The sequence below is a fragment of the Mastomys coucha genome, unplaced genomic scaffold, assembly GCF_008632895.1.
Source record: "Mastomys coucha isolate ucsf_1 unplaced genomic scaffold, UCSF_Mcou_1 pScaffold13, whole genome shotgun sequence".
Classification (NCBI taxonomy): domain Eukaryota; kingdom Metazoa; phylum Chordata; class Mammalia; order Rodentia; family Muridae; genus Mastomys; species Mastomys coucha.
This window is the reverse complement of record NW_022196895.1, coordinates 32,685,574-32,694,407: the sequence shown is the minus strand read 5'-3', so window position 1 is coordinate 32,694,407 and position 8,834 is coordinate 32,685,574. Positions and strand designations below refer to the sequence as shown.

At 41.4% G+C, this 8,834-nt stretch overlaps 3 protein-coding genes and 1 long non-coding RNA gene across 4 annotated transcripts in view; 2 read left to right on the top strand and 2 right to left on the bottom strand.

The window, feature by feature from the left end:
• Sra1 (steroid receptor RNA activator 1) overlaps positions 1–1,427 on the top strand; it is a 4,464-nt gene extending 3,037 nt beyond the window's left edge. Inside the window, exon 4 of the mRNA XM_031366371.1 lies at positions 1,235–1,427. Coding sequence (XP_031222231.1) covers positions 1,235–1,427 — 193 coding nt within the window. The remainder of the gene's footprint in view (positions 1–1,234) is intronic.
• On the bottom strand, positions 1,292–5,389 carry Eif4ebp3 (eukaryotic translation initiation factor 4E binding protein 3). Its single transcript, XM_031365404.1, has 3 exons — positions 2,940–5,389; positions 1,743–1,916; positions 1,292–1,609 (listed from the first exon to the last, which is right to left on the bottom strand). Exons 1-3 carry the CDS (start codon positions 3,040–3,042, stop codon positions 1,581–1,583), a joined length of 306 nt encoding a protein of 101 aa, XP_031221264.1. The 5' UTR covers positions 3,043–5,389; the 3' UTR covers positions 1,292–1,580.
• On the top strand, positions 1,604–7,371 carry LOC116087023. Its single transcript, XR_004117226.1, has 2 exons — positions 1,604–1,865; positions 6,909–7,371. It is a non-coding gene; the product is annotated as an uncharacterized LOC116087023 (long non-coding RNA).
• Positions 7,372–7,962: 591 nt separating this feature from the next.
• The window catches only part of LOC116087816 (ankyrin repeat and KH domain-containing protein 1-like), a 12,561-nt gene continuing 11,689 nt past the window's right edge, over positions 7,963–8,834 (bottom strand). Inside the window, 1 exon segment of the mRNA XM_031366370.1 lies at positions 7,963–8,506. Coding sequence (XP_031222230.1) covers positions 8,447–8,506 — 60 coding nt within the window. The 3' untranslated portion in view covers positions 7,963–8,446.

Genomic DNA, 8,834 nt, shown 5'->3' with positions numbered 1-8,834 from the left:
ATCCTGTCTAGGCCACTGCAAGATCACTTGTTACTCATGTACATTTCAATAAACATCTTAATGGTGGGAAGTGGGCAGGAAAGGTGAGCCATTCTGATGCCAGACTGGTTCTTTCCCTGCTCCATGGATACTACTGCTTGTCCTATTCATTAAGAAGGGCCTTGATAGGGATAGCCAGATGCTACTTGCTCTTCTCAAAACTAGACTGAAAAGTATTTATATTGTGGCATGGTATCTTTTGGATAATATAATTTTCAGCCTGAGAACAGATTCAAACAACTGGAAACCTCCTGTCAGAAGAAACCATCATTTTGCTGTATCTCTGGTGTATTGCTATAGAGAATAGTAGTTGGGTTTTCTGCTATTTAAACTGAAGGAGAAAAACACGAGGTTTCTGCATTTCTGTTGAATGTAGTAGCATACACCCAAGGTCCTAACAGTTAAGACATGGAGGCAGGGAGAGGAGTTCAAGGTTAAGCTCTATTATTACTACATAGTGACTTTGAGGCCAGTCTAAACTACGTTGCTATCCTCTTTCAACATGTTGACTACTGATACTTGAGGTCAAGATAATCTGATTTACTGAACAAGGTGATGCCCAATTTTGGGTTTCAGTGTAGGCCCTAAATTTAAAGAAAGATTTATGTTCATTGAGTGTTCTGTCTGCTTGTATGCGTACACAACTGAAGAGGGCATCAAGTCCCCATTGTGAGATATGGTTTTGTTGCTGGGACTTGAACTCAGGACTTCTGGAAGAGATACCAGTGCTCTTAACTACTGAGCCATCTCTCTAGCACAATTCCCAAGGTCATTTCTGACACTTAAAAAAAAAAAAAAAAGAAAAGAAAGAAATAGCTGGGACCAGAAATACACTGGTGGTTATGCTGAGAAGAGGATAAGAGGCTTCTAGCACTGGACTGGGGATTGGTATTTAGGAGTAGTAAGCAGAAAAGGCATGGCAAGGAATTGGTGATAACTGTTAGGTGAAACAGCATCTCTTCCAGGAGTCTAGTTTACAAATGAATGGGGAAGGGCTGCTAGAATGGTCCAATTCCGGGAAGGCTGCTGCCTGGAAAGACAGGAACTGCCAGACCTTGGCAAGGCTCAGGCTGTTGTTGCTTGTGGCTGGCAATTCTAGTAGCTTTCCCTCAAGCCCTGCTTGCTGCTGAAAGTGGGCCAGTGGGAGCTGGAAACAGACTTCCAGTCTCTTAACCAAGGTTGCTGTGTCCCTCAGATGTACAGCTGTGAACTTAGCACTGAGGATGACAATAGAGCCAAGACATTTTTTTGAAAGTTTACTAAGCAGCCAGAAGGTGACATACTCTGTCCCCAGTGCCAGCCCTGAGGGGAAGAGGTTTGGGAGGAATATGTATAGACCAGAGAAAGCTAAAGGCTTGGCAAGTTGCCCACTGCTATCCCTGGTCTAGCTGCCTCAGAACTAAAGGAAGCCCAGAACCAACAAGTCACTCTTTTCCCGGATTAGACGAGGCCAGCTGGCCCTTGGATACCCAGGAAGAGGTGATGGCAATAGTGGGATGAGAGCTCCTTCCATTACTCCACACAGGTCATTCTGCACTAGATTACATGTCCATTTCAAATTGTTCGTCATCTGGGGAGAGAAGGCAAGAGAACACAGTTAACCCGTCTAAAGGTGTAAGCCCAGCTAGTACAGGAATCCCTGTTAGAACTGAATCCCAACTCTACTTAACAAACGCAGTTAATAGTTGATCCTATTTTCTTACCGGTTATCTCTTCCTCTGTCTGCTTCTGTTCCTTCAGCAACTCCAGCTTGGAGGGTGGTACTGTTGGAAGAGTTGTGACCCCTGGAATCTGAGGGAGGCAGCAGGGAGGTGTCCGGGCAATGGGTGAGTTCTTGCACTCCAGCAGGAACTTTCTGTCGTAGATGATCCTGGTGCCTGTGCCGGGGTAAGGATTGAGGTTAAGAGTCAGGAATTTAGAGATTATCACTCAGCTAGGATTCAGCTGGCAAACCATCAAACTACAAAGGACTCGCGCATCCAACCAAGTTCAGTGTAAGCATTATTAAAGCAGGTTGAACATTCTAGTTAGTCCATGTAGGGTGCTTTAGGCTAGGATGATGGTGGTGGTAGTTACAGCCTTGAGAAGGAACACCACACTTTAAACTTTGGTCCTTGAAGCTGTTAGTCTACAGTTCAGATCTCATTGCTTTGATGTACGTATAAAGTAGGGCCTAGCTCACCTCTTGCAAAGGAAGCTGAATTCCTTGGTAAACATGATGGCCCACCCACCCATCCAAAGTCCTTCAGGGCTAGCCTCACCCACGGGAATATATGGCCAGCAAAGTGTCCTCAAAGAGCCCTGCCCTGTTCTTTCTGTTCCCTTCTGCTTCTACATAGTAGAAACCTGTTTGCCAGCCCAGGAGCTTATGATCCAAGTGTTATAGCCACTACATACATAATACTTGCTGCTTTCTGTTGAGGCCACCTTCTATTGCAGTGGTTCTCAATGTGTGGGTTGCTATATGGGGGGTGGGATAGGGGTGGGGGTGTCAAAGGACCTTTTCACAGGAGTCCCCTAAGACCATCAGAAAAAAAAGATGTTTCCATTCTGATTCATAACAGTAGCAACAAAAGTAATTTCATGGTTGGGGTTCATTATAACATGTATTTAAAGGGTTACAGCATTAAGAGGGTTGAGAACCACTGTTTTAGGAGCTAGCACTAGTGATTCTCGTGCAGCATAGGCATGGAGCACAACAGAATTATTCCCCTGAATCACCAGAAAGTCAGGTATAAGGCAATATTCCACTGCTTTGGGTTTTTAGGAAAACAAGTTTCAAATAATTTCTTCCCTCAACAGTTTAATTTGAAGAGAAGTCTGAGAAAGCAATGCCAAGGTCGACCCACCTCACCCTCATACCGTCCCACAGAGCACAGACCCCTGCCCTGCCTGCTGACCTCCCGGGGTAGTGGCGTATAGTGTGCCACCAGGTGTGGTGCTGTAGCCATCTGGCAACCGGTCCTGGCACCCTGGAATTGGGCAACTCGTGGACGTGGACATAATGAGCAGCAGGAAGGCAAGAGCTGGTGCCTTGAAAGCGTGGAAAACAGCTCTGAGGTGTAGGCAGGCACTTGCAGGCAGCACTAGGATCTGTCACACCCGAGGCGGGCCACTGGCTAGTCAACTCGAGGGCTCCGCCCACCCGCCCAGGGAACTCTCAGGATCTGTACTGCCTGACCTGAGAGATGTTGAAAAGTTTATTTATTCACTAGTTAGACCTGGATGTTGGGAGGAGTAATATAGTATTATTAACCAGTTTTAGGATGGTGTCACTGCAGATGAGTCCACTGGGTAGTGACAATGGAGACAAGAGAAATGAATGATATTTAGATACACACAAGAAGGACAAAGTGGGGGTCAGTGACATGGCCCAGCAGATTAAGGCACTTGCTGTCAAGCCTGAAGATCTAACTTCAATCCCCAGGACTTTGTAAATTGGAAGGAGAGAACCAATTCCTGTAAACAGTCAGAGGAATCTCTGCACAGGCATAGTGATACACACATGTCCCTCCCCCAATAAGTATAAAAAACTTAAAGGTAGAATATAAAGTGAATTGATCAAGGGCAGGCTGAGGAAAATGGAGATAAGCTAGGGTAACGCCCAGTCTCCTGGCTTGGGAGTCTTGTAGCTAGGACTATAAAAGGGAAAACAAAAGGGGGTGTGGCTTATATTAAGGAGTGAACACTGTGTGCAGAGGTCAATGAGACAGAGCACTGTAGGGAGCTGTAATAAACTCATCAGAAGCCCAAGGGGAAAACTGTGTCTAATTATTCATATATGAATGGAATGAAATACAAGAGTATGAGATGTGATCATCTGAGAGGATGCAGTGCAAGAAAAAGTTTATTTAGCACACCAGATTCACCAAAACAGACTGAGAAAAAGCAGAAATAGGGCTGGCTGTATGTGATACACTCCTTTAGGGAAGGCAGAAGCAGGCAGATCCCCAAGTTTGAGGCCAGCCTGGTTTACATAGTGAGACAACACAAAAACTATAGGGGCTGAAGAAGTAGCTCAGCTGGTCGAATGCTTCTGTAGGTTTGATTCCCAGCATAACCAAAATGAGAACAAAGCCCCAACAAGTCCCAGAGGCTTTCAAGGAGTGAAGTGAAGTGAGGTCTTCCTTCTTTGAATCTCTATTATATAATAGTAGCCAGGAGGATCACTACTACTGCTTCTTAGGTTAGCTTTTCTACTGTGGCTGCCAGGGCTAGGAAACTAGAGAGAAAGCCAAAGTCCACACCAACACAAATAAACCATCAGAAACTTAAGTCACAGGGTTAACATGAATTACTAGTTGATAGAGAAACAAAACAACCAAACAAAAATCAAAACAGAAACTGCCTAGGAGATACAATTAAACCTATAAGGCTAATACCAGGCAACAACCATTTAAGCAAATAGCTTTGAATTCCCAATAGTACCACCAAAATAAAGCAAAAGAAGTTGGGTATGGTGGCACTGTGTCTAATTATTCATATATGAATGGAATGAAATACAAGAGTATGAGATGTGATCATCTGAGAGGATGCAGTGCAAGAAAAGGTTTAGACAAATGGGGAGGCTGAGGCAGATGGAGGCAGACGGCAGATCTTGTCTCTTAAGTGAAAAGTACCCACAGACAGTTTGAAATCAGCTAATGTCTTCACAATCTTGTCCTCTAATTTAGGTCTTGAGGCGCAGGCTTATGTTCTCTTTTAAAACCACCTTTCCAAGCCGGGTCGTGGTGGCGCACGCCTTTAATCCCAGCACTTGGGAGGCAGAGGCAGGCGGATTTCTGAGTTCGAGGCCAGCCTGGTCTACAGACTGAGTTCCAGGACAGCCAGAGCTACTCAGAGAAACCCTGTCTCAAAAAAAAAAAAAACGAAAAGAAAAAAAAACCACCTTTCCATATTCATTTACAAAGTAGAGTGTGAAGGTGAAAGACCTAGCCTGTGTTCAACTGCCAAACCACTGAGGGTAAATAGAAAATGCAACATCGTCACAGTCCTCATCCCATGACAGGGTCCTCTAGGAAGATATTGTTTGTTAGAAGTACTTCTTGCTAGTCATAGAACAAGATGTTCAGAAGCTGTTTTCCTACAGGCTTGTTTGCCTCTTCTGGGTTTACAACATGGTCCAAAGGTCTTCAACACTAGGACAGAACCATGCATAACAAGCCCTCCCTTTCTGCCTTTTGCTGGGGAGGTGTTGTTGAGGTAAGTGTCTCATGGAGCTGAGGCTGATGTTAAAACCCTACCTCCACTTTGTAACTTCCGGGCACACAGGGGTGCACTATGATGTGAAACTCATATGCTAACTCAAACTGAGGACAGACCTTTTGTGTAGTTGTATTTCAGTTGGGAGAGGATAGACAAAAACCATAAGACTGAAGACTTCTTACCTCTGGTTGGAAGAGGCTGTCATTGGCTGTCCAACTCTCTTCTTTGGTCTGGTTAGCTGAGGTGATGGAATTTCCCCCTTGAGAGCAGGGACTGAAGAAAGCATACTGGCCTATAAAAGGGCAAGTCAGCAAACTGTAGCCACAACGGTTTTAAAGAGTTCTAAAACAACAATCATTTTATTATTGAACTGGACACTATTTGAAAGAAGTGGATCTAGAAACCTTGAAGATACAATTTTATTCCTTGAAAGATCTTTTATTCTAATGGGGTTAGACATGTGCCTTACTTAGCAGGATATTTCTTAAAAACTTAAGGGATCACTATGGATGTGTAACATTTTCTTCTGCTTTCACTAATCAAAACTGGCCTCTAAAATAGGTTTTTGATTCCACTTATCAGAACCAAACCTCAGAACTCTAAACATTCCTGTATTCCCAATGCCATTCAACCATTTTCATTGACAAGAAAAAGAAGAAATTCTGTGTTAGAACTACAAGACTCCTCTGGGTTAATTTAAGTTTGATTTCATGTTTAGATGGGAAGTGCGAAGCCCAGAAAAATGAGATGATTTGCCTATGAGTCGAGAAGTTGTCAGTGACAGAAATGAAAACAGGGTTTGGTCCTTTAACTTTCACTCTGCTGCACCCACACTGCCTCCCTCCATCCCTTGTATGGTTGGAAAAGAATCAAGTTCTTACCTGAGCTAGGTTTTATCCAATGTTCAAGTTGGTAAAATAGCAGTAAAGTAATGGCAGGAAGAGGCAGGAAGAGGAAGAAGAGATTATAGCAGGTAAAATAGGGCTGGGATTAGGCTACCAAGATTCAAATAGAGAGGAGGACGATGTTAGTGAAAGGGAAGGGAGGAGGGTCTTCCCAGGACCTCCTTCTACCACACAATTCCTTTCTTCCTAATTCTCTAGGGGTTTCTCCGTCCTTTCTCTTTATGGGTTCTAGTTCCTGACCTGAGACAAAATTTCTTCTTCTGTTGTATTGAAGGCTTAGACATAGATTTAAGGGGCTGGAGAGATGTCTCAGCAGTTAAGAGCACTGACTGCTCTTCTGATATTCCTGAGTTCAAATCCCAGCAACCACATGGTGGCTCACAACCATCTGTAATGAGATCTGATGCCCTCTTTTGGTGTGTCTGAAGACAACTACAGTATACTTGGATATATAAATAGATCTTAGGCTGGAGCGAGCAACCTTCATTTCCAGCAACCACATGATGGTTCATAATCATCAGTATAGCTAAAGTATACCCATACACATAAAATAAATAAATAAATAAATATTAAAAAAAAAAAGAAATAGATTTAAGGGTTCCTCCAGATTATTTGAATACTTTTTAGAAAAATTAATATAGAATAAAACTCACCTTTTTGTTCTATTGGGTAATTTACTTAAGACTACACTTTTCTATTTTATCAAGAGTAGTCTCATTTATTTCACTAATTCTAGGTGATTATTTGTGTTATCAACAGGAGGAAGCAGCAAGATATATGTGATCAAAGGGATCATCTACCCTAGAGTGAGATGGCCTCAAGAAGACAATAAACTTCCCATGAGTGATACTTTCAAAATTCATCAAAATAGAAGATAAGAAATGAGCTTAAGGAAGCTTTCTCATATGTAAAGTGGTATAGAAGACTGAAGAAACCAGTTACATATTACAAAGAACTAACATGGTATTTTTGACCTAGTGATGGCTTAGGACACAGGCAAAGATGATTAAGAATTCTTCACTGCTGTTAGAGTAGAAAAGTGCTGCTTGCATAACTCTCTGCTTGGTTGTAAAGCACGCTCGCAAATACATATGTGTGTGTTGGTATGTGTGTGCATGTACACACAGGTGCATTCTCTTTTGCTTTTTCTCAGTCCACAAAATAGTTTTCTTTTAAATACAGTTTATAAAGCTGAGATACATTAAAACAGAATTGATGATCATGTTTCAGGAGAATCCTTTCTTTGTTGTGTCAGATTCCTGGCACACAATATTGTTTAGCCAATCTATTCCTGTGTTTTTGTGATTGATTTGTTAAGCATACCTCGCTCTTCATTTTTGAGGCCATTGAACTAAACCCAGCACTAGTCATCTATTTATAAATATTACTCAGAGATTCACCACAAGTTAACAGAAGTCATCCCTTCCCCAACTTTTTATGTCCCAACTCAAAAGCCAGGAAGCACAAAAGGAACACAAAGTGAATGATTTGGGTATTCCTAACTCTGTTCAATGTAAAGCCTAAGGTACTTACTGACACAGTCATGATCCATAAAGAGCAAAACCTGTAAGTGGACTATTTGCTAATGTTAGCTAAGATAAACGGTGGCTTCAATGTTCTCGTATTAATAAGGTAAAAGATTGGAGAATAAGAAATAGCTAACAAGCATGAGCAGTGCTTTTATGGCTGTCCAAGACACTACGGTGTTATATGTGAAAAACATGTTACAAATAAATACAGCATTAGCAATCTAATTCAGTATGACAGTGGATTGGCTAGTATTTTCATGACCACTGAAAGGATCACACCCCACTTCTAAACACTGTTCATTTTTTTATTGAATATTCTGGTAAATATTTCACATTAATACAGGCTACATTAAGTAGAGCCGCTATATGACAAGAAATTTACTCATATTTTTTCCTTTTAAGTATGTAAACAATTATACAAGTATTTACCACCCTAAAAAGCTGAAACATGTAATTATCTAATTCTCTTCTGCACACAAGTAGCATTCATATGATTAGCCAAAAGCACTAGGTTCATCTGATCTCAAGTCAAAAATGGCTTAACTAACCAGAGAACATATTCAGGTGGATAGGAAATAATTTGTTCTTACACAATGGGCAATCAATTTTCCATTGCTAAAGCCTCAGAGAGTATTTTAGATAGGCACATTAAAAAACAAAATAAAAAAAAAACAAAACAAAACAAAACAAAACAAAAGGAAAAAACCCAGAGTTCTTCCATAGTCATAGGTTTCTCAAACAAGACTAAAAGAGGAAAGACCTTCTAACTTAGTTGACATATTTGAGATGCATGTTTCCAATATGAGGTGCCCACGTGCCAGGCCAAATCTGAAAAGGGGGAGGAAAAATTGGAATTTCTAATTAGGAATCTTTACATATCTGTGAAATGAATATATAAATTCAATGGCAATGTAGTGTTTCTGCCTAGAAAGAATACACATACAAGAAATAGAATGTTTAGTAGCATCATCTTGATAATGAAAAACTTAATTCAGATTCATAGTCATTATTTAGATCTTACATTTCCCATCAAATTCAAAGAGTCACATGACAAATCTGAAAACTGGTAGAGTTTTCAGCTTGTTTTACCTGCTGGGCTTCAGTGCATTCAGCTGAATTCTGGATAACTTTTATCACAGGGTTCCAAGCAGGATCT

Coding starts and splice junctions, on each gene's coding strand:
- Eif4ebp3 (XM_031365404.1), bottom strand. CDS start 3,042: ATGTCCACGTCCACGAGTTGCCCAATTCCAGGGTGCCAGGACCGGTTG. Junction 1,917..2,939: donor ATACGCCACTACCCCGGGAG/GTCAGCAGGCAG, acceptor ACCCCGGCACAG/GCACCAGGATCATCTACGAC. Junction 1,610..1,742: donor GACAGAGGAAGAGATAACCG/GTAAGAAAATAG, acceptor TTCTCTCCCCAG/ATGACGAACAATTTGAAATG.